Source organism: Aythya ferina (genome assembly GCF_964211825.1).
Source record: "Aythya ferina genome assembly, chromosome: 7".
Classification (NCBI taxonomy): Eukaryota; Metazoa; Chordata; class Aves; order Anseriformes; family Anatidae; genus Aythya; species Aythya ferina.
Window position 1 is genome coordinate 24,342,563 of NC_140302.1, and position 24,407 is coordinate 24,366,969.

General features: G+C 52.3%; 2 protein-coding genes across 4 annotated transcripts; one reads left to right on the forward strand and one right to left on the reverse strand.

The window, feature by feature from the left end:
- Positions 1 to 1,068: 1,068 nt before the first annotated feature.
- Positions 1,069 to 9,565, forward strand: MFSD13A (major facilitator superfamily domain containing 13A). 3 transcript variants are annotated; one of them, XM_084525575.1, is made up of 9 exons: positions 1,069 to 1,126; positions 3,118 to 3,386; positions 3,765 to 3,844; positions 4,629 to 5,078; positions 5,211 to 5,346; positions 5,943 to 6,060; positions 7,644 to 7,815; positions 8,107 to 8,300; positions 8,382 to 9,565. In XM_084525575.1, the coding sequence occupies exons 2-9, from the start codon at positions 3,222 to 3,224 to the stop codon at positions 8,633 to 8,635; spliced, it is 1,569 nt and encodes a 522-aa protein (XP_084381701.1). In that variant the 5' UTR covers positions 1,069 to 1,126; positions 3,118 to 3,221; the 3' UTR covers positions 8,636 to 9,565. The 3 variants fall into 3 exon arrangements, with proteins under 3 accessions (XP_084381701.1, XP_084381703.1, XP_084381702.1); XM_084525577.1 differs by lacking the exon at positions 5,211 to 5,346 and adding an exon at positions 6,863 to 6,959; XM_084525576.1 differs by lacking the exon at positions 1,069 to 1,126 and adding an exon at positions 2,871 to 2,893.
- Positions 9,566 to 10,139: 574 nt separating this feature from the next.
- Positions 10,140 to 24,211, reverse strand: ACTR1A (actin related protein 1A). Its single transcript, XM_084525578.1, has 11 exons — positions 24,066 to 24,211; positions 19,769 to 19,833; positions 18,821 to 18,896; positions 17,905 to 18,030; positions 17,028 to 17,152; positions 16,492 to 16,708; positions 15,141 to 15,233; positions 14,066 to 14,240; positions 13,378 to 13,439; positions 12,992 to 13,032; positions 10,140 to 12,375 (listed from the first exon to the last, which is right to left on the reverse strand). Exons 1-11 carry the CDS (start codon positions 24,111 to 24,113, stop codon positions 12,273 to 12,275), a joined length of 1,131 nt encoding a protein of 376 aa, XP_084381704.1. The 5' UTR covers positions 24,114 to 24,211; the 3' UTR covers positions 10,140 to 12,272.
- Positions 24,212 to 24,407: the final 196 nt, after the last annotated feature.

Genomic DNA, 24,407 nt, shown 5'->3' on the forward strand with positions numbered 1-24,407 from the left:
GAGCAAACACACATGGGTGCAGTACCACACCTTGCAGAAGCACGCTGCTGGTAGCCAGGGCTACAGTGCCTGCCCTCCTGCAGAGCTGCACACTCAAGGGGGGGAGCCTGAGAAAACTTACCTAGCTGCTAAACCTAATACAAGGTGCATGTTTTAGTGAGGGAAAAGCCTCAAAGAGGAAAAAAGAGAACACAAGCACTTAGCATAGGCAGGGATTGAGCTTGTATTTGTACACCCGCTCCTTCAGCGGGCTCACTGCCAGCACCTGTGCTGCCACAGGCCTTGAGGGCTGCAGCAGGGTCATTGTGGGGTGGGCCAACACCTTCCCCTCGCTAATTGCACAGCCTGTAATTGCACGGCTGTCGTTAACTGCCTGGCTCCCTGAGTTTATAAATACGCCTTGTTTAGGTCACTGCTGTCAGTTCTGTAATAGGGTGCAATTGAAAGGAGTATGAAACACAAAATATGTAGTGTTGTAAGCTGAACAGATTATTGAAATTGCTAAATTGTGCTTTTTAAGAAATATAACAACTAGGACTTTGTTTCCCCAGGTGAGATGTGTGGGATCAGCACAACTGCTGCAGTGAGAGGTGGGAGGCAATGTGCAGATCCTCCTTCAGGGGAAAGCATCGAACCAACGGACAACCAACCACAGTCTCTATTTTTTTATTATTTTGGACAACATAACGTCAAACGGATCTTGGGAGATGATTGTGAATGACGGGGACCAGAGGCAAGCCGTGTGTTTTACAGACTGCTGGCAACACCGAGCACCCTCTGAGAGCCACGCTCAGGGTCTCGGCACCCTTCTGGACTTGCTGCTGGGCAGCCCGGCCCTTTCGGGGCCCCCTGACGGGGCTCGGCCGATCAGCCCCGAGAGCCGGGCCCGGTGTAGGCCCAGGCCTAGGCCTAGGCCAGGCCTCGCGGCCGTCACCGTTTCCATGGCAACCGGAGGGGGCGCGTCCCGGCGAGCTGCCCTCAAACAAGATGGCGGCGGAGGAGCGGCTTCACCCGCCAGGACGCAAAATGGCCGCGGGGTGGGGTCGGGGAGGGACGCGTCTAGACGCGCATGCGCAGACGCCGGTTGGGCAGCGGAGCGGCGGGGCAGCGCCGGCACCGGACGCAGGTAGGAGGTGGCGCCCCCCCCCCCCCCCCCCCCGAGCACAGTGGTAGCGCCCGGCCGCCCACCTGCCCCCGCTCCCCCGGGCGCTCCCACGCGGGGCCGGCGGGGGGGGTTCCCCCCCCCATGGGATACCCCCTGGTAGCGCCCTCCTGAAGGGAGCTGAAGGGGCTGAGGGGGCCGTGAGGGAGCGGGCTGTGGGGGGGTGATGGGCGCCATGGGCACTGGTGCTGCTGGGGGGGCTTTAACCAGGAAAGGGGGCAGCGAGCGGCACTGGCAGCCCCACCAGATGTGGAAATTGAGTGAAATAAAGGCTAATCTACGAGATCCTTGCTTTAGGAGTGTGTGTTCTAAGTTCAGTGTGAATAAATGCCAGCCATTCCCTCCTACAGCTCCTTTTCCCCCCATTTTTTAAAGCCTCGTTTTTGACAAACCCGTGACTAACGCTCTGTCTGTCCCAAGGAGAAGGTTATGAAAATACCACCGTGGCCAGCATCAATAACACAGCACGCTGGATGTAGGAGTGAAATCCGCTTTTTATGGGCCACTATAACTTGCTTCTTTTCATCTGCATGCTCACAGATGAGGGAGATTATAAAAAAAAAAAAAAAGAGGCAGCTGTGGCAGCGAAGGGTGAGATCAGTCTGAAATGCCAGCTGGGGATGTGTCTGGTGTCCAACTAGCAGCTACCTTGAGGCTTTTTAATGTGTTTGTCAGCCACCTCTTAGCCCTGTCCCTCTGCAGGAATAACCCAGCAGCTAAATAATCCTCACAGAGCCCAAGTGGAAGGGGTGCCTGTGTGCGTCCCGTTTGTGAGGGTGCCCCAAAAAGTGCCCCAAAAGCCCGACGTGCCCTCGAGCTGCTCCTCTGTAGGAAGCTCTGGTGAGAGGCACAGAGCTGTGCCAACTCAGCTCGCTGCTCCTCAACCTTCATCTCCACACACCACAAATTCCTGCCTCCTTTTCAGGGCATAACCCTACAAAATGCCATTTCTCTTCGAGGCCTGTCAGTGTGTCTGCCTTTAATTACACCTACAAACGCTCGTTGTCTGGCTGAGCTCCCCGTGGAGCGGTGCCACCCTTTTATCTGCCCATGGGTTTTGGCTCAGCAGCTGGATCCGAAGTGAGGTCTGGCGCTTTGGCCAGGAGCAGGGCTGATGTGCAGCTTCAGCCCGGCGATGTAAGTGCTGGGAACAAATGCTGCGTGCTCCTGCTGAGCTCATTGTGAGGAATTCCTCGGGCTGGGCAGAGCAGACAGTTATTTTTTGCTTCTCTGATATTGCCCAGAAGCGGTCAGACTGACGGCTTCCTCCTGGGTCGCTCCAGGTGGAGGCTGCTCTTTCCACTGGTTTAGTTTCCCTGTATACTGCTGCCCAGCTAAAGTATCTTCATTGCAGTCCAGCTGTGAGGTGGCTTTTGGGAGCCTTTGTGGCGTGATGGCACCGTGTCTGCTGCGTGCCGTCGCGCTCTGGTCGTGTCTCTTCATGCCACAAAGCAGCAGCAGCACTGCTCGCCGTAAATAACTGCTGTCTGAGCGAGCCCAGGTGCAGCCAGCTGCGACTGCCTGGGGAAAGCAGCCTGTGAGAGATGACATCAGGGCTGTTGTCACTTTTATTTGGCCGAAAATTAACATCAGCACCTAAAAATGTCAGTGACTGGGGCTGTTTCCTGAGGGCTGCTTTGCTGTTTGCAGCTACCTCGCTGGATTCCTCCTCTGACCTTGCTGTTAAAGAGGTGGAAGGAGCTAATCAGCTGGCTGACAAAGACCATCAAGGTAAAAAGGATGGGGCAGCTGCACCCCTAAGCCCACCCCTGGCCTCCCCTTAATGAAGTGGCTTCAGTGCAGCAGGCAGCTTCTGGCCTAAACCCCATCCAACCCACTTCTGAACAGCTCCTCAAAGCAGTACTAATTTTGATCTTTGCTGGCAAAGATTTATCAATTAATTAGATTCAATTTTTGTTCATTTAAGAAACTGACTTTTTTTTTCCCTCTTGCAGGAGCAGCCATGGATTGGCCCCAAGAGAGACCCAGCAGGTGCTGGGGGAAGACATCCCACCTGAAATGGAGGTGATGCGGGGAACTGAGCGCCGCCCGCACCGACATGGGGTTGCGACTGTTGGCTTGTCTCTTCCGATTGCCCACCGCAGTGATCTACGGGTCCTTGTCGCTGTTCGTTTCCATTTTGCACAATGTGTTTCTCCTCTACTACGTGGACACCTTCGTCTCTGTTTACAAGATCGATAAGCTATCCTTTTGGATAGGGGAGGTTAGTCTTTGCCGTGGATTTTTTTGCCCTTGGAAAAATGAAATTTTGAGACTGGCCCTTGCTAAAGGTGTACGGGGCGTTAGTTGTATTCTCCTTTGGGAAAGGAGCCTTCTGAGTGCTAGTCTGTTTGTTTTTTTTTAGCTTTTTTTTCCTCACGCAAACAGAAAAGGAGATGAAATAGAAAACCCAGAGGCTTTGTTCTTAAGACAGGCTTTTCTCTGGGGATGTGGGGGTGTTTCAGAAGCCTGGAAACCAGTGGCCTCACTGCGTTTGTGCCAGTTGCCCCAGACAGGGGAACTGCCCCGCGATGGTGGCGCAGGGAGGGCACACTGGAGATTCCTGCTGTGGTTTGCTTCACCATCCTGTTTTCTTTCCCAGACAGTGTTCCTGATCTGGAACAGCCTCAATGACCCTCTGTTTGGCTGGCTGAGCGACCGGGTGTTCCTGAGCACGCAGCAGTAAGTAAAGTTCCACTTCCAGCAGAGGCTGGGAAGTTGCTGAGTCTCTGGGGGTAAATGTGAAAGTGGGAGCTTTAAAACTGTGGCATGGGAATGGTTACTGGAGAATGAAACTTTAAACACCTCCTTTTCCTGCTGTCTTAGAAGTTCAGAGCTCTTTGCACCTTGTTTCAGTATCTGGCTGTACAGAGGAGGTCATATATGTACCAAGTAGATGTGACCCTAACTCTTAACATTCACAAGTGGTACAGAACCTAAAATATCTAAAAATAATCTAAAATCCCAAGCCCTTTACTGGGGTGTTGGAAAGTGTCTGGATGTAGTCTGGGGGACTTGGGGGAAAGGATGATCTTTCCTCCTGCAATACGTCAAACCAGTTGTTCCTAAAATTATTGAATCACAGACCACAGATGGTCATTAGCATTTCTTGTGTTACTTGCTTCAAGTTTCTAATGAAAATCACGGTGTGGCTTCCTGCACCTCGTGGAAACTTCTTAAGTGTTGTTTGAAGTAACTTACATTATGCAAAGCAGACGGTGCAGCGCTATCAGGGAGACCCTTGCTCAGGAGAAAAAGGATCCCTTTCCTTTGTGCTTTTCAGCCTTAAACTTGTGTTTTCTGTGGATTCATACATTAGATGAGAATTTATCGTATGTGGGTGTTTGTTACGTGAGCAAAAGCTGCGCTGTCATCTGGGCCACTTACACAACTTCCTTGGAAAGCAGGAATACGTGGTCATGCAGGATTTTGTCCAAGTCTCTAAAACTTTTATCTTCTGTTGCAGGCCGGGAGCAGAGATTTCCTCCCCAGAAGTAGTTCTGAAGAGGCTCAGAGCACTGAGCCACAATGGCCCTCTCTTTGCCATCTCTTTCCTGGCTTTCTGGGTCGCCTGGGCTCATCCCGGCGTGCAGTTCCTTCTCTGCCTTTGCATGTACGACAGCTTTCTCACCATGGTCGACCTCCATCACAACGCCTTGCTCGCAGACCTGGCCGTTTCGGCAAGAGACAGGACGAGCCTCAACTTCTACTGCTCTCTCTTCAGTGCCATAGGCTCGCTCTCTGTCTTCATGTCCTACACAGTGTGGAACAAGGAAGACTTCTTTTCCTTTCGCATATTTTGCGTCGCGCTGGCCCTCTGCTCCATCGTCGGTTTTACCCTGTCCACTCAGCTGCTCCGCCAGCGATTTGAGGCTGATGGGAAAGCGAAATGGGATCAGGAATCAACCCTAAAACAGTAAGTGTCACCCATTCCGCAGCAGGGACAGCTTGGCATAGATCTGTAGGGTCCTGATATGCACCACCGTGAGAAGATCCAGGACAAGGAAGACTTTTGTTAATCATCTGTGGTTCTTGTCTGTTGATACAGTTTTCAGAATCACCTCTGCCTGAGGTCACACTGGCTGCTAAGGCCCTCTGAAAATAGGACAAAACTATCTCGTGAAAGCCCAGGCCCAAACTGGAGGCAGAGCCCTGACCTTCCCAGTGTTTGGAACGAGACACGAGTTAGTATCTAGAGCACCCACTGAGGCCTGTGAGTGGCGAAATGCCAGAAGCTGCTTGAGCATGAGACCACCTTGCTGCCCCTTCCCCGTGGAGCAGGACAAGCAAACCCCTCACGTTTTTGCTCGCTTTAGCTGCCTGATGGTGACTGGGCTGCGTGGGCCACGATGCAGCTGGCTACCCCACTCAGCTCCCTTGCTTTTCCTTGGGCTGCCTCACTTTTGTTACACTCACTTGTCTCTTGTTCCAAGCTGCCAGCTTTATGCTGTACTAACACAGCAGGTCCTGATGAGATCTGCCAGGTGAGCTAATCTGGACTGGGGGCGTGTATGGAGTGTAATGGCTGATAGGAGAATGCTTTTCTGGACAGAAATCCGAACTGTGGGCTCAGGAAATAAATGTTCTTCGGGAGACCTGTACCCTTTTGGCCTTGTAAATGTTGTTGAAGACCCTGCTCTTTTTGGTTTGGTCTCTAGAGAGAAGGAAGGTTGGAATGGGAGCTGAGGAGAGAGCTCTGCATCTGCACGGGACCCTGCCCTACTTGTGAAGGAATCACAGTTGTTTTGTTTTTTGTTTGTCCTTCCTCCTCTCCCTTTAGGCTGTACATCGAGAAACATTCCGTCCCCCAGGAGAAGAGGATCACCCTGGCAGAATATCTCCAGCAGCTCAAGCGGCATCGCAACTTCCTCTGGTTTGTCTGCATGAACCTGGTCCAGGTAGATGCACAGCGACTTCCTGAGCAGCTGCAGGGTGCTGCCCCCTCTCTGCGGGGTGCAGGCTGGATTACAGGGGCTGGCTGTCAACATCCATCTGGGGTGCAGAAGCACGAGGCCTGGTTTGTGGTGGGAAGGATTCATTCAGGAGTGCAGTTTGCTGGCTCAGCTGTCAGTGCCGTCTCCTCCTGCTTTCCTGAGCCTCATGTCACTGCTCTCACTGTCCAGCTGGATCCACCTCCCAGCTGGTTTTTGCCATTTCTGTTTTTCATCCTCTTCAATTATTACGAAATGGCAGCAGCGTGCCCAGCTTCCCTGAGCTTGGTGTGCTGCCGTCACAGCTCTGCCTCCCCTTGGGTCCCTCGGGTCCCCTCAGGCAGGCTTTTAATGCCTGAATCCTTCTGTTTGAGCCTTGCTGCCTTCTTTTTGTTGCTGTCATCCTGACAGCTGCTTCCTCCCACCTGCTGTGCCACTGTTTCCTCCTTCAAATCCTTGTGGCCACGGCTGTGGACTCCTTGCCCTGCCCTGCCCTGCTGCGTGAGCTCACCAGTGAGGAATGCTTTGGCAGCTGGCACACGGTGCCTGCCCCAGGCAGGCAGGTGGCATTGCAGCTTTGCAGTCTCAAAGCCTCCAGGGTTGCAAGCTCCACAGCCAAGCTCTTGCTGCACTAAGGTGCTGGAGGCCCATCCTGCACGATCCCTGGGCACGGGACTCCTCAGCCAGGAGTCCAGGGTGCTGTTAGCTTTTTCTCTTCCCTTTTCCTGCTGTTCCTGCTGACCGGCTTGTCTGCATGCTGCTTTCACAGGTTTTTCACTGCCACTTTAACAGCAACTTCTTCCCCCTGTTCCTGGAGCACCTGCTGTCAGACCAGATCTCTGTCTCTACCGGATCCTTCCTCCTCGGTGAGTGGCAGAAGGGACCAAAGGGAGCAGCTGGGGCAGGGCCTGAGGCTGTGTTCTGCCTTCACAAACCCCAGCTGGGGAGAGGTGCTCACACACAGGGCTCTGGGCTGTAAGATTCACACATCCTTCCCTGGAACCTCCTTTCTGGGCACAGGAGGGGTAACTTGGAGCCTTTTCTAGAAGTGAAAAGCACCGAGTGCTGGACTCTGACTCCGTGGCTCCACCCAGGTGTTGCTGAGGATAACATCTGTGCCTGTGGATATGGCTCTAGGATGCAGCAGGGAGCACAGCTCTGAATTTATTCCCTCTGTGGGCATTAGTCCCGTAGGGCTAGAGTCACTCCGAGAGAATTCTGCCTGGGCCAGGTCTGCTCGTGCTGCCCAGTCTCTCTCCCTCCTGCTCCAGGGCTGAGTCCCAGCCCCTGTGGAACAAGGGGCAAGTCTTTTCTTCCTTCCTGCCCACCAGGCTGATGAAGCAGAGCACACGCTCTGCCCTCTGGAGGAAGAGTGTGCGCTGTCACAAACCCACTGAGTACATCTGCTGCAGCCACCCTCCCCTGTATGCGTTTGGGGGCTGTTCAAATCTCCTACCCTACCCTCCTCATCCTCCTCTTGGTATTGGTACTGGGGTGGATGGTGGATACTAAAACTCGAGAGAATTATTTGTGATTCTTTCTCTGCTCAGGTGTTTCCTACATCGCCCCCCACCTCAACAACCTCTACTTCCTCTCCCTCTGCCGCCGCTGTGGGGTTTACGCTGTGGTCCGAGGACTCTTCTTCCTGAAGCTGGCTCTCAGCGTCGTCATGCTGCTGGCAGGACCCAACCAGGTCTATCTGCTCTGCATCTTCATAGCCAGGTACGCAAGCACTCACATCCCCTGCTCTCTGCCAGCTGGGAAGGAAAATGACTTGTCCCTGTTTGCACCAGAGAGGAGAAGCCGGGTGGCTCCCAGCTCTGACAGCACCCAGGTCACCGCAGAATCCCCTGGCAGCAATGACTGGTTCCCCCCCAGTAGCCAGGGCTTCCAAAATTCTTATTTTAAGCATCAGGGAATCCCTCTCATCTCTCTCTGCGTTTTCTCTGATCTCTCACCCGTTCCTATCGCTTCTCGGTGCCCCTACCCAGTGCTTTGCCTGTTGTCCCGCAGCAACCGCGTGTTCACGGAAGGGACCTGCAAGCTGCTCAACCTGGTGGTCACCGACCTGGTGGACGAGGACCTGGTCCTGAACCGCAGGAAGCAGGCGGCCTCGGCGCTGCTTTTTGGGATGGTCGCGCTGGTCACCAAGCCAGGGCAAACGTTCGCCCCCCTCATTGGCACCTGGCTGCTCTGCGCCTACACAGGTAAGTAGGAACAGCAGCGGGGTGGCAAAAGCTGTCACTGCTGTGTCCCTGCTGTGTCTCACCACCTCTTCTCGCCCCCAGGCTACGACATTTTCCAGCGCAGCCCCTTGGGCAACGTGGTGAGCGCCCCGCCGAAGCTGGAGTCTGCCGCCGCCTTGGAGCCGACCCTCCGCCAGGGCTGCTTTTACCTCCTGGTCTTCGTGCCCATCGCCTGCGCGCTGCTGCAGCTCCTCACCTGGTCGCAGTTCAGCCTGCACGGGAAGCGCCTGCAGATGGTGAAGGCTCAGCGCCAAGGCCTGACGCAGGGGGAAGCGCCTGAAGTGAAAATGATTTAGGGGTGCCTGGGGCCCTCCTGGTTCCAGGCTGGGGCAAAACGAGGGGACTGCTGAGCGAGGGAACCCTGCATTTGTGATTCGACTGTGAAATGCTGTAAGGCCGGTGCTTGCTTATTCCAGGAGGGGCTGCTGGGGAAGGCAGAGAAGCCTTGACACAGGAGCAAGAGCATTTTAACCCAGCTGGTCCCAGGGGTGCTGATCCCAGGGCAGGAGGAGCTGGGGTGCAACACGTGCTGCAGGTGTACACGTCCCTGGTGGGCAGAGCAGGGCAGGGAGCACACACAGAGCCTTTCCTTGCTCCTTTTCTAAACCCAGGGGATTGATGTGCCCCTCTCCCATGGCTGACCTCCTTGCAGGGGGGAGAGCAGAGCCAGGAGGAAAGCTCAGCTCTTGCTTTTGTGCCTTCAATTCCACTTGGGAGCCCGTTTAACACAATGCTGGGTAGTCACAGGGGTAGGATTTTACCTCTGTGCGGAAGGACAGACACCACAGCTCCTCTCTGCTTGAAACAGCGCCCCAGGGGTTGATTGTCCAGCCACGGATCCAAGGGGGAAGGGCAGGGCAGGCGGTCACCAGAAGTCCCCAGGGTGAGGGAGTCTCCTCCAACTCCCTAGGGTGAGTGTGGTGCCAAAGCAGGCTGGGTGGGGGCAGCAGTGCTCTGCCCTGTGCCCTCCTGCAGGAGGAGGTGTGCTCACTCACATCCCTGCTGTTCTTCACTGAGTTGCCTCCCCAGCCTCAGCACCAGGCTCCTCCTGGGGTTGCAGCCCACAGCTCTGCCATTTTGCCTCAGGACACAGCTGCCTCCCGTCTCGGACCAAGATGTTTCTGCCACGGGGCTTCTGTCGTTCTCAATAGTTCAATCATAACTTATTTGTGCAGATTTTAACCAAGTTTGATTCTTCATTTCATAAATTAAAGATCTTTTCTGTATGGCTGCGGTCCCGTTTGAATCATTTGCCACCCATCTGGCCCCGCGTGGGCTCACCTAACCCTGTGAGGCGCCGGGTGCTGCTTCCCTTGATGAGGTGGGCAAGAAGCAGGAGCTTGAGCTGCAGTGAGGGCGTTTTGGAATGCTGCCTGCCCCACTTACAGCTGGTAGAGGCTGAGAAAGGGACTGTTAATGAAAAGTGAAGTCCCAGGGGTGAACCACGTTCCCCCACCCTTCCCTGGGCGGGAAGCTTGCCTGCTGCTTCTCAGCAAGCCCCTGGGCTGGCACCAGCTCCCCCCATGCCAGCAGCATCACCCCTCTCACCCGTGCGTCCTCCTCCTCACTCCCTCTTACAGCTTCTCAGCCCCTCAGCTGCTCTGGGGGCAACGATTGTCGAGGAGAGCAATCCTCAACATCCTACCTCAGCACAAAGGCCTGCTCTGAAGGCAGTCTTGGACCACCGGTGCTGTCTCCAGGCAGCGATTAGCCCACAAGTTCTGTACAGGCAAGAGAAGAACACAAGTTACCTCCTGAGAAATGCAAAAGCGTGGGAAGAGGAGGCCAGGAGGCTCGAGGTTTGTATATGAATGACTTTATTTAAGTATGCTGGGCACCACCAGGCAACATGGTTTGGACAGTGTGCGAGGGAACAGTCAGGCAGATCAAACAAATGCTAGATTGGAGACGGCACCTTTCTGTCCGGTCACTGCAGTTTACAAAATGGAGCACTGCTGCTTCTGCGAGGCCAGCAGAGGGGCTGGGAAGGGGAGGAAGAGATCACTGGCACTGCCTGGGGCACGTGGGAGGCGAGCAGAGGGGTTTGCTTCTTCCCCTCCGCACGTTAACAACAAACCAGCAAGAACGCAACTTATTTTCTGGCAGGAGGAGGCTGAGCAGTGAGAGCTCGTCCCTACCCGACGGGTTCTTGCTTAAAAACCACGATCTGTTCTGGTAGGGGTAGGAGAACAAGCAACACGGCCTCAGCTGGGAGCAGAGCACCCAACCTGCCTACCTGCAGCCTCTCGGATCCCGGAGAACCCCCTTTGTGCTAGGGCAGCGTGCTGCTTGCTTACATTCACGCCAGCTCCCGCCGAGCCTCCGCAGCGGGGCTGTTGCAACCCTCCGGCTCCTGCCCCTTCTCAGCTCTGGCGAGGGAGTGACCCCAAGGTGATGGGTGGAAACGAACAGAAAGGAAGGGAACAGGGAGGAACTGCCACCGAACAACTCCAGGCCCACTGCGAATGCCGGGTAATACAGAAAAATCAGTGGTGAAGGAAACGAAGAGCACCAACAGAAGCAAGGGGAACAGTGCCACACCCCCACGCGAGCTGCGGGAGGGATGAGGATGTTCTAGAGGACAGCCAGCAGCTGAGCAGAAAGGCCTAAGCAGCACGAGAGGACAGCAGAACGCAGCCCCTGCGACAGCTGGCTGCTCCCACCACCGCGCTGAGGTGATTCCTTGTCCTCTCCTTTAGTGTATTCCCAGAGAACAGCGAGGCTCCCCACACAACGGTTACCGAGCGGTGATGCAGGGCCGGCCGGTTATTTTGCGAAGCGTGTGTGTGCTGTAAACAGTGTTAACATCAAACAACAGACAACTGGGGAGCAGGCGTTCAAGGAAGACCCGAAGCAAAATTCCCAGGTGCTGCGGTCAGTATTGGAGATAATACGCAGACATTTCAATAAATAAAACAATTCTTACATTACGACGCACCTTTCCAACTATTACGTAGCCCCCGAGTGGATATAGTACACGAGTTACGCCTGGCTGAAAACGCGTGCTCCCTCCGCCCTGACGTGGCGAGGAGGAGGCAAACAGCCTCAGCTCCTACAGAGCAAGAACGTGAGAGCTCAGTACTGTGACTCTTGGCAGGTCGAGGGGGAACACACAAGTGCCTTCACCCCCACTCCGGGGCACTTGCTTCCAGAGGAGAAAAGTTATTTAAAACGAGGAATGAGAGAGTAACCGTCTAGCATAATGAAAGCTGATTAGAGATTGCTTTGTTCTACTCCATGCAATATGAACTAAGTCCTATCACCGACTTCTCCGGCTGCGGCACCGACCCACACGTCAGTCTGAGAAGTTCCACCCCGCCACACTCACACAACACCCACACACACACACCAAAAACAGTGGGGGCAAACGGGCTGAACTGTTGAGAATGTGCTTCCTCTTAATTAAAAAAAAAAATATATTAAAAACAACTTCCAAAACCTACTGATGTCGAAGACGCTGCAGACTAAGAAAGTAGCTACGGGGCCTCCGCTGTGTATTTCCAGACAACCCAGGCATTGCAGCCAGGCCGACTAAAGCCTGCGTGAGGGGTTTGCAGTGGTTGGCTCCCTTCTGGCTTGCTAGGCAGATTCTAAGCTGTTCCCTTTTGTTTTCGCTTGCTCGTTTTACAGTGGCAAATGTGATCGTAACACAGAAACTAAGGGACTGAAACGAAAAAGGAATGGGCCATTCTGGAGAAATTCAGACTGGGGTTTTCTCCTTTCCATTAAAAAAAAAAAACAACATCAAAAAATAAAAAAAATATGAAGTTAGTATGAATACAACCCTCCTGCTGCTGTCGTCTTTGCTCAGTGACATCGGGGCATGCTGGCGCACACACACACATACAGGCAGCTCTCAGACACTCGGACTCAGAAAAGCGAGTTTAGAACTGAAGTGAGTCTTCGGAGGAGACTTGAGGACAGGTCCCAGGGCTAGAAGGTTTTTCGGTGGATGGCACGAGCTCCGTCTTCTTCATATTCCTTTTTCGAAACCCACATTTTCTTAAAGGTGTCCAGTGAGGCCAGAATAGAGCCACTGGGGAGAGACAGACACGTTACGTATTACAGGCAAACGGGGGCACTCCCACTGCCTCTCTGCAGAGAGGAGCTGTTTCTACTGCACAACACTTCCATGCTTGAGGAAGGTGCCAAGGCTCCTTGTTTCCTACAACAGAAACACTCTCTGAACGGTCACCTCCTCTCCTGTCAGCCTCAAATGCGCTGGCACCACAGAGCCTGGCACCAGGCACCTCCCAAACAATGTGCTGACACTGCTGCAAACACCAGCCCTCTTCAGGTGGGGTCTGGTCTCACTGCCTAGGATTGTGGAGCTGAGTTTAGTTCCCCCGATCAGCAACACAAAAGGGGAAATGCCTTAGGGCAGAGGCCCTAGGTGCATTTCCTACCAACAAGCTTGTTCTACTTTGAACTGGACTGGTTAAGACAACAAGGAGAATTAACAGGACTTGCAGGAGCCTTGAAGATGCAAAGGGTAAGGGGCTGGCAGCATGGAGACGGGCTCAGGAACCAGGCTGAGTATCACGTGGCTGAGCAGTGACACAGCAGCAGGAGGGACAGGGCTCTGAGAGCCAGCAGACGGCGATTCCCCCGCCCTCATCCCACAGAGTGACCCAGCATCATGCAGTACGTACCCGATCCACGTGGAATACAATCTCTCCTGAGGAGCTGATATCTAGGAGAAGCAGAGAGTCAGTCAGTACTTTTCCAAGCTCCAGCCTGCTCCTCCTGGCACACTGCTCCTCCTACAGCTGACAAACACAGGGACGACCTCTCCCACCATAAAGGCACCCAGCGGATCCCCCACAGAACCACTCCCAGGATCCTAGACAGGTATGGTGCCAGAGGAGCTACTTTCTCTGATGAAACCACACAGGTTTTCATCACGACAGCAGATATTGTTGGGCTGTCTCCAGGAAAGCTGCTGCTGGCTTGAACCACGTGGCAGCATAATTTTTAGCACAGTTCTCTCAAGAAGACACACGGAGCATGTGACAAACACCCAAGAGAATGCTCCTACCCTTATTTTGACGTCCTTCGGAGCTAGTTTCTTCACTTCGCTCAAGAGCCTATCACCAAAGCCTGCACAAGACAAAAACAAAGTAGTCTGAATCCCTCAGCAAAATTCCAAGTTCCATCTACTAACAATGTGGCCAGATCCTACACAGTCCTATTCAAATATCCCACTCCTGATCTCACAAAGAAACCACGTTGAAGGAGCACAGAACACAGCCAGAGAAGTACCAGGATTTTGACTCACTCAGACCTCAAACACTACCACAACAGACTGTGTCCCGCAGCAGCAACTTGAGACAAGCAACCAAGATTCCTAGCTAGGATCACAAATGGGCCAGTTCCCTCCCTCTTCCCTTGGCCTTCCTCCTGTATCCAGCCCCTTTTGTAGGGCAGAACAGGGTTTGAATGGGAAAAACGGGATCTATCTGGAGACATCCACCTGTGGATAAAGGGTGGACAAGTTCTGGCAGAGGATATCTATAAATTAATAGGGGCCAGATGCACGCTGGTTCTGACTAGGACTCAGAAAATTAGTGAGAATCAGTGTTCTGCTTCTCACTGTAACTCCCCAAAGAGAACAGAGTTCCCACAGACCTCATCCCTCAGGACAAGCTGGGTGATCTAGGTTATCTTCCCTGTTTCACATGAGAAGGAAAAGAAAAAGCACAGCCCACTGAAAGAGAAGCAGGAACCTTTGAAAAGCGTGGAGCCTCCAGACAGCACAATGTTGGAGAACAGCGTTCGCCTCAGGTCCATGTCTGATTTTTGAATGGCAAAAACGAGCACCTCATGGAGTCCTTCACATTCCTCCCCTATCAGGTCTGGCCGGAACAAGAGCTCCGGGGCTCGAAAACGGGCAGGGCCAATCTGCAAGAGGAGAAGGTAGCACAGAGTGAGAGAGCAGCGCGGCCCAGTTCACTGTCTCAAGTTTGGGCCTTTCTCTCTTAGGCAAAACTTCAGAGAAAGTTTCTTGGACACTTGTGCTGCATCATCAGCTCCCAAGCAACCGCCAGATTGACCTACTACTCCTGGCAAAGGTGCCATTTCCATTTTGCAGATGAAAGAGATAAAGAAACCTGCTGGTGCAAATCTTTAAGTTGCTGTTTCAATTGTAGTAAATTCTGCTGAATTGGCTCATGAGTAAGTGCTGTTAGGCAGCACGCAATCCAATCTAGTGATTTGCCATAAAAGTATCAATAAGTCCTATATTGCTGCTGAATCAAAGCTCTGCACAAATTAATTCACAACACTCACTCAGCTTCATTCAGCAGGTCAATGGTGGACAAGGGAGCAGATCCACCCCCAGTGCTGGAGGTAAGACCTGTATTTCTTCTCATTCAAGGCTCAATCTTTTGAGGAGTATTCCCAAAACACTCTTCAAACCAATTGTTTCTGCACCTCCAGGCAGAACAAAAACCATGTACAAAACCCCAGTGGGATTTACAGCAAGCTGGTACCAACCCACACTTCATACCTGATCCACATAAAGATTTGCTAGATCAGAGCCTGCATTCAAAGAGCTCTCAGTCCCCCTGGCTATGCTTTGTCCTTACCCAGAACTCCCAGTAGAATCAGTGAGGTTTCTAATAACGTTTTCTTCCCCTAAGAACTCCAGTGCCCCAGCCAGCAGCCTGGGATGAGTTCTGCTCTTTTAAAATTACCCTCTCCCACCCAACATTGCATTAAGTTTCCCATCAGGAGGCAGAAGGCTATTCTGGAAACCCAGTGCATCAAAGGAGGAATCTTTTGACAGCAGTCCTCACAAACCTCAATCGTGCTCCCATCTGGCAGGTAGTACTGAGCCTTCTCGGTCTCCAGAGTCTCATCCTTCTGGGGGTTTATTGACAGGTAGCAGGCACGCTGGGAGGAAGCAGAGTCAGGGAGAAGATAAGGGTAAATGCAAATACCTCTCATAAACACGTTTCTGACTACAAAAAGTAAGTTCCTTAACTATCAAAATCCATCCCTCTGGGGAGACCAATTTCAACATTATTTTGTATTGGGGAAAAGACCTTGTGGGTTCTCATCAGGAAAAATACCTTATCTGCTCTTCATGCTTTGGCTCCGTATAATAAGAAACATTCAGGCTGCTCACAATTGCTCTAGCTGCTGCTCACCTTTTTTTTCACCCCTCTCTTACTGCTTAAGAAGTTATCTCCATCTGCTGCAGATGGGATAATTATCCTGAGAGCACTTCCAAACTACTGTACTGGAAAGCAAAACAGGCATCTGAAACACCTTCAGTGACATTAACCATATACAAAGGTGGCTTTGGGTAACTTGGCAGCAGATTAGGAGCATGAACAAAATGTATTATTACATTTCAGAGGAAATAACTAATAGCCAATAGCAAAATTTCTTACTCAACATGGTCTATGTGGCTTGCTGCCCGCTGACCACCTACAACTTAGAAAGTTATAGGAAACAAAGTATTTTGACTCTTCAAACTGCTCCAGCAGCCTTATTTTTTCTTCCATAGTTAAGCTTTGCTTTTCTATGTTGTTATCATTTGGAGATTAAAAAACAAGCAAACATCTAAACAGAATCACAGAACAGTTGAGGTTGGAAGAGACCTCTTGAGATCATCCAGTCCTCAATGCGTACAGCCCCTTGGTAGGGACTGGACACAATCTGGACTATAAATCTCAGACCACGCGATGGCTGAGGTTGGAAGGGACCTCAGGAGGTCATCTTATTTTTAATGTGTCACTCTCACATTTAAAAAAAAAAAAAATACTAAAAATCCCTTTACATTCAGATGAAGCCTCCTTTGTTTCAGTTTGTGCTTTCTGTTCTGTCACTGAACATCACTGAAATCAGTCTGGAGTCTGGCTCTGTCTTCTCTGCTCCCTCCCTTCAGATATTTATACACATTGACGAAACCCTCCCAGCTGTCTCTTGCCCAGGCTCGATGACCCCATCCCTCTCAGTACTTCCTCACAGGAGGGTAGCTCCAGCCCCTTAATCATCTTAGACACTCTGCTCTCCCTCAGGCAGAAAAAGAAATGAGGTTCAGAGCTAGGTAGGCTGGCACTTCGCAATATATTTCAGAGAGTCAACAACTTCCCTGGGGCAGAAAGCCCTCCCTGGATAACCACAGGAGCAGACAGTACATCACCTCCTTGATGGTCTTGACGATCTCAAACTCTGAGGTTGTGTGGAAGTCGTAGCCTTCCTTCCGCAGATAGAGGCGCAGGAAGCGGGACACGTCGCGGCCAGCGATGTCAATCCGCATGATGGAGTGAGGCATGGCAAAGCCTTCGTAAATGGGAACCGCGTGGGTAACGCCATCCCCCGAGTCCAGCACCACCCCCGTGGTCCTCCCAGTAGCATACCTGGTGAAGAGACAAACCATCAAGCCAAAAAGAGCCATTAAAGGTCAGCCCCAAGCATGCAGCACAACCAGACCCAACTCTAGGAGCAGAGATTTCACACAAACAGGCTATAAAAAAAATCCCCACAGCCATTTCTCATCAGATTTCACCACATTCCTATAAACTCTATTACAGAAATTGAAATTTAAGTTCAGTTTGTGCTTGAAACAGGAGGTAAGTCAGACATTTGTGTGGTCTTCCCTGTTCTGTTTGGTTTTGGGAACAAAAAAATAGATTTCAAGAAACATTTCACAACAAATCAAAGATGAGAGGTACTTACAGGCTGAGCACAGCTTGCATGGATATGAACAGTGCTGGCACGTTGAAGGTCTCGAAAAACACCTCAGCAGCACGTTCTCTGTTCTTGCGTGGGTTTAGGGGTGCTTCTGTCAGCAGCACAGGATGCTGGTAAAGAAAAGGAGCTGTGTTGTAATAACCAGGATGCAGCTAGATGTGTGCTACCCAAAAAATTCTGGTTATTGTTCCACCTCTGGAACCAACAGAACAAGACATGTGAAAGGGAGTAACCCCCCAGTAACTTGCCAGACAGTGAATAATCACTACTAGGTTGGGGGACCAGCAGGGCTCTGGTCTAGTTATGAAGAAATCTTAGGAAATCTGCCCTGTGAGTGACCCTTTTTCATCAAGGATGAACAAGGTGACCCTTTGTACCAAAAGTCAGCCAGACTGCCCGAAAAACACAGCCCCTAAGAAAGGGTAAAGGCACAAGGTCGTGGCATGTGTAAGCAGAAATATTCCTCCTCCACTTACACAGCCTCTCACTCTCAGTCATGTAATAATTTTTGGTCAGCTCCTTCCAAACCACATGACTGTGGTTTTCTCCTTCCTCACTTCAAATTATGTCACTGCTGAGTGGGTATGCCTGATGCACAGGCAAAACAGGAAAAGTAAGGAGCACTTGGCACAGAGCAGAATATATTAGAGAGTGTGTGAGTAACAAACATTGAAAGTCAGATTTTCAGTCAGGCCAGAACATGAGATATGGGGAGGAATTCATCTCGGACATTTCTTGTATCTTCTGAGAGGGGAAAGAGCTTAATTTAACAACAGGTAAGTTTAGAAAGAACAAAGGAGGAGTCCCAAGTTCTTCCCAAAGTTCAAAGACTCTGGTGCAATCACGAAATGAGGCATCTCACCTCCTCTGAGAACGTCTGAAGCTGGTCTTTTGAATACACGTACTGCCAGATGCGCTCCATGTCATTCCAGTCCTTTACTATGCCGTGTTCCATCGGGTACCGGATCGAGAGAAGGCCTCTGTGCTCCTGAGCAAACAGAAAGGACAATGCAGCATACTTGTCAGCAACTGGAACAATTCACTTCTGAGCATTACGACTACAAATTCATCCAAGAGACTTGCTTATTATCAACTCCACTGAAAAACATCATATCTCTAGTGTACAGGGCGAAGACTGAACACTAATCACAAACATCTCTTCCAGAGAAGCATTTACAAAGATTAAACAAGGCTGTTTTACACAGATTTGGAACAAAGGGTGTCTGCAGAGCACATTCCATCCTAACTGTTTTCAAGCCAACATACAGACACCTCTCAAATGGTATCTCTGTTCTACCAGCTCGGCCATGATATAAAATATAACAGGGTGATACTGGGGAATGCAGTTCAGAGGGCTCACAGGAAACATGAGACCAGAACGACTGCCTGCTGACAAAGGCACAACTGTGGAAAGCGAGCCTCTTGCCTACACCCCAGAGATAAAAGGCAACCAACCAGGGTCCATTTCTAAAGTTCTCAGTCACAGAGACAGGGATGTAACCATACAGACTGCAAAGCAGCCTAGAAAAAAGGAGAGATACGGAAGGACTTGTGAAAATGAATTGGGACCGAGGAAAATGGTCTGTGGACAGCAGGTTGGCACAAAAATTTCATGAAGCTTCCCACTTCAGCTTGGACATGCTTAAAAGTGACAATTTATTCTGCTCTTCAGGCCTACCCTGCCCTCAAAGAACCCCAGCTCTTTCAAGGGTGACTGCTGCAGCTCTTAGAGCAGCATAGCAAGGCGCACGGAGAACTGCAGTAAGAGGTTTTCTTACCTCTGCCTTCGGACCAATGAAGATGTCCCCTTCTAAAGCACCAGCCATAACACGAACGTGCTTTGGTCTCCCCACACTGCAGAGGCAAAAGTATAAATGCTTCAGGAGACAGCTCAGGTGTGCCCATCAATTTACGACCTTTTGCTCCTCTCAGCCCCAAGCAGTGCCCTCTAACAGCCATGACAGAGTCTGAGCGCACTCCCAGGTGCAGACAGCCCCGGGTTTGCTCTGTGTGAGCTAATCCCAGAATCAGAAGCGAAGGGAGCAGACTGTGGGCGCTGCTGAAGTAACAGGACGTGAGCCAGTTGAGTCTGGCCACGCTTTCCCTGATGATTCAGGATTCCAGCAGTGCCTGGGGTAAACGTGGCTAGACTGAGCAGCAGCCTGAGCTGACGGACCCCCACCATACTGCTTGACCTCAGGCAGGCTCCTCAGATTAGACATTTAGAGTCCCTTGCCCCATTTCACCATACAGATGAGTCTGCATCGGTCACAACAAATACATTCGTTAAAAAAGCACCCTATCCAAAATAACAGCCAGGGCCTGCTCCTGATCCAGCAGTCCTTCTTCCAGTAAAGCTGTCAGAAAAGTCGCAAGGAAGCTTGGCAGGAACGAAGGCTTCAGCCCACACACCAAAGGCATACGCAGGGATTCACACCTCCAGCCCCAGCCTTGTCTTTTTGGTGGTGACCTAATGTCTCCAGACTAAATCCTACAAAGCTGTAGTGGCTTGGGGGCTGAGCCTGAGGAAGTGACAGATCATCCTTCATGTCCCGTGTGTCCCCCAAATCTACAAGTGCTTAACAGCAGAGATCTCTCTCAGACACTTCTGTACAGCAGGAAAAAAATGCTTAATTCATTTATTCACTAACACAATCGGACCACTCTTCCCCTCCACGTATCAAAGGATTGGTTCATGGTACTGGGAACTGATTGGGAGTACTTACTAGTTTGGGAAGCAGTATTTCGGTATTTGATCGCCTGCAAAGCCTGCTTTAATCACACCCGAGCCCTGTGGGAGGAACAGACAGATGCTCAGTCACCTTCCCAACATTTAAAAGAGCAGCAAAGTACAGCAGCACTGCCAGAACCCTTCCTTTTCCCTTGGAATAGAGCTCCCCATGGGTCCTGCAGGCAGGGCAGGGACAGGAAGGTGCCAGCAGATCGGCTCAGCCGCTAGAGGGGAGTAACCAGCACCCTCCTGGCAGAGGCATCACAGGGCACAAGCTCCAGGAGCATCCCGCTGCGGCTCCGGGTACACACCCAAACACCGCCCCGTGCAGTAATTTTTCTACCCTATGCCATTGCTTTTACAGTGTGAGAGGTGTGTGAGGCTGAACCCCGGCTCTGCAGTTTTCTGGTGATCTTAAATGCTCCCTTGGTGGAGGAGAGCTCTGTGGAAAGCCATGCAACAGCAACCAAGCCCTGCCAGCTGTGGGGAGCACTGCTGAAACGTGTAGGATTAAGGTTGTAAGCCTCACAGAGGTAGGAGACCTGGAGAAGATGAAGAGAGAGTGGATAAAGTCAGGGAAGGGAGTAGGCAGTGTGAAACGAGTTGGAGCAGAGACTAGGGAAAAGAAATTCGGGAGGGGGATAGGCTGGCTGGTGCTAAGGAGGCAGGTCACAGAAATCCCATCAGAAAAAACACTGGGAACTAAATGGGACCGGGCTCTGGACACAACAAAAGTGCCAGTCAGCCTGCAAGAGGAAGGGCTGGAGGCAGGAAAGCAGCTGACAGGATGGGCCTTGTTTAAAAGGGACAATGAAGAAGAGATTAGCTCCCGTCCCAGCTCCTCCTTCCCCAGCTCCCTTTGCCAGCTGTTTCGGACAAGGTGTCAGGCTTTGCAGGGTGCACTTTGTGAGCTCTGCATCAGGAGCAGGGCCACATCCTGCACCCCCTGCCTCCTGGCAGATCTCCCAGCCCCTGCACACGCAGGCACAGGTGGGATGAGGCAGCCTGTGAGCATTAAGACAATGTCCCTTTGGACAGCCACTCCCCTGGCTTCAAAGCAGAGCCAGGAATAAAACAAACACCATTTTGATTTTCCTTATCGAGCTTTTAAACTCTGTACCTGGGAAATACCACCAGCCTTTGTCAAACCCGGCAGCAAAACAAAAACCAAACCACACTAATAAACTGACAAACAAAAATCCCTGCATGAAACGCAGTGAGGTGACCCCATCAGAATATGCTCTTAATGAATATTTTATTCTAGCTACTGACTGATCTCGCTGCCAGGACTCTCTGCTGCTGGGAAATGGTTTCAGAACAATGATGCCCCTATTTTAACACAGGGGAAAGAAAGTAAGAAACTTATGCCAGGCCAGGAACTACCCCGCACACCCTGGTGAGCTTCCCAGCGAGTTATGCATTTTGAGATTTACATATCCAAGTTCAAAGTCAGCTGAACGTGGTGGCAGCTCAGCAATCGCTGCTGGAGCTGAAGACAAAGGTTTGCTTTGAACGTGGCAGCGAGATGGGACTGGAGCAGAGTTGTGCTTCCCAGCGCCTGGGAGCAAAGCGAGTTTGCTGTCTCCGTGCCACCAGGACCTGACAGCACCTTCTGGCCATTTAAATTGTCTTCAGAACTTTTTGATTCTTTGAAGGTGTGTGTGTACTGAGTAGATCTAGTTATCATACCCCGTTTTCAGATTCCTACACAGTTAGAGGAAAAGGTTTAAGCATTGGGCAATTAAGAAAGTTTAAAATAAAGAGCGGGTTTTTCCTCTTTGCTTCAAGGAAACAAAAAGAGGCAAAACAAGAAAAACGAAACAAATCCTCCTTCTGCTGTAAGCTCAGGTTTATTAAAATTTAAAAGAATTTCAAAATTAACATCCTTCCACCGGTAGCTATCCTGGCTGGGCTTTCGTCCTCCTTGCTGGTTTCTTTTTTCTTTATCTGAGAAAATAAAGAAAGAAACTAGATCTTCCTTGACCTTCGTATCTGAAATAATCTCATGGAAAATTATCACGAGCATCTTAAAGCATCCGAACATCATTCTCCTGCCAGCTCTGTGGCCAAAGTCAGTTATTGATTCACCCACCTTGATGCATCTCAGACTCAAATTTCAATGGCAATCCAAGAGAGCCAACCTGCCATGCAATACTTTTTATGCAGAATGCACATCTCATATTCTAAACCTATTTTATTAGATGCACATTTTATAAGATCAAAGCCACAGCAGCTTACTGACAGCTCTGAGGTTGAAAATGCCCCGCTTAGACAACAAAGCCAAATTTTGTCCTCTTTACATGGAAGAGGAGACAATTCCATGGAGGTCAAGGAACTTGCACTTGCCTAGGCCACAGCTGAACCACCAGGGCTCCCAGGATGTTTTCTCCAGGGAGAGCTTGCTGGAGTGCAAGAGGGGTTCACACATATTTTAGAAGTGACTTACTGGACAGGGGGGAGCATCAGACTGTGCCGGGGTACAGCTGCAGCCTCTCGCTGTACACTACAAAACTCCCTGCTGGAATCGGGGAGCTGAGCACACAGTTTGGTACAAAAAATAAGTCACTTTTTTTGTGGCCACATACCTGAGTGTCCTTTTGGAACACGCTGGGATACTGGGGCAGGCTGGAACAGGGAGGGTCTGGCTTGTGTGCCAGCTCAGAACCTCAGCTCCCCCTCCCCGCCCTCCCACAGGTGCATGTCCATGGGACAGGGCAGCGTTCAGCCTTGGAAAGCTGTCGGCAGCTCTGTGAGGCAGCAGGAGCGACACCACCTCTCTGTGCAGCCCCGTTTCCCATCCTGCCGGAGCTCCCGAGAGCACCAAAAATGCAACGTCACCACAGGGCTCATCGGCTGACAGCCTGCGAGCACTGAAGGCAGATCTCACAACAACTGCTTCATTCCATAGCACTGGGAGAGGACAGAGGGAACTCATTTAGCAGAAAGGCAAAAGAATTAGCTTTTAAGATCAGCTGTTAAAACGACAAAAGAAACAGTCGGTTTCTGGCAGCACATGAACCTTTCTTTAGGTCTGAAGCAGGGAGGAACAAGCAATCATTGAGCTAAGTAACAAAAAGGCTGCCGTTAGGCTGCTATTACATGACTGTATCGTAATAAATTCTTCCTCACAGAGTGCCTGGGAAGAGCTAACGGCAGGATCAACGTTACTCCAGTCACTGCTAAGAACAATCGACCTAAGCCCTGCCCTTAAGCCCCCAGTAATCTCCCCGCTGTGATTCCATAGGAAGAAACAACAACAACAGCGTGTATCGGGGAGCTCCAGTTGTAGAGAGGCAAGTGGGATGGATAATAAAGGAAAGGTCGGAAGGATTGACTCGATTTGAGATCTGTAAACCATTCAGATTGTAAAAAAGGAGTGTGTTGAGGTGTGCTAGGCTAGCAGGCACACGTCACACGGTGAAAGCATTCAGGAGAAGCTCAGATGACGTGCAGGGAAGGCAGCACTGACCCTCTGAAACAGCAAAACCAGGCTGGCTGACAGCAGCAGCCAGAAGGGAGGGGCGTCAACGCGTGACTCAGCCGAGGAGGCTCCCCCCAGCCCCCAGCCCTCCCCCACCCTTTCCCTTTCCCTCTCCTTCCCCTCAGGCCACCCCAGCGCCCCCAGGCACACGGCGGGTGACGGCCGGGCCCCACCGCAGGCCCGACCGGCCCCTAACAGCCGCCACACCCCAAATGCGGCCCCCGCCAACGTGGCCCAGGCCGGGCGGAGCCCCGAGGGGCTGAGCGGGGAATTTGTGACGGGAATTTTTGAGCCGGGGGGGTCCCGGCCCGATGGGCCCCGGAGCCGCCGCCGGGGGGGGGTCCCGCTGTGAGGGGCGGCGCCCGGTGCACGCCGGGAGCGCGGCCGAGGCCTGGGCGCGGAGCACGCCGGGAACGCGGCCCCATTGTCCCCCTAGGCACAAAGCGGGGCCGCTGCCCCTCCTGACGGGCAGCCCCGCCAGCCAATGAGAGCGCCCGCTCCGCGCAGGGGACGGGGCGAACGGCCGCCCCAACCAATGGGAGCGCGCCGCCCCGCCCATTCACCCCACCCCTCAGCGGCGGGGGGGCCGCTCCTCACAGGCGAAGGGCGGCGCCCCTCGGGCGGGTGACTGGCAGCCGCCTCAGCCAATCAGGAGCCGCCGAGCCGCTGTAGCCCCGCCCTACCAGGACGCGAAGCGGCCGGGCCGGGTGGGGAAGGGGGGGGTGGGGGCGCCCCCGATGACAAAGGGATCGCCGCCGCCGGGCCCTCCCCGCTCCCCCCGGCCCCGGGGCTCGCCGCCGGCCGCACTCACGTTGTCTATGACGACGGGCTGGTTCGCTATCACGTCGTAGGACTCCATGGCGAGCAGCCGCCGCAGCCACCCGTCAGGGAGCAACAGCCCAGCCGGCGGCGGCGCATGCGCGGGAGGGCGGCGCGCGGCCGGCTGGGTGATGTATTCCCCTCGGCCGCGGGGGGTGATGGGAAATGTAGTCCTGGCCCCTCCCCACGCTGTGAGGGGGTGCGGCAGGAGGGCGCGGGGCATGCTGGGAGTTGTAGTGCGGGGAGGTTGTAAATAGGGGGGGCTGTGAGGGACTGGGGGGGGGCGCAGAGACACGGGGGGCTTTTTTTTTTCTTTTTTTTTTCTCCCCCTTTT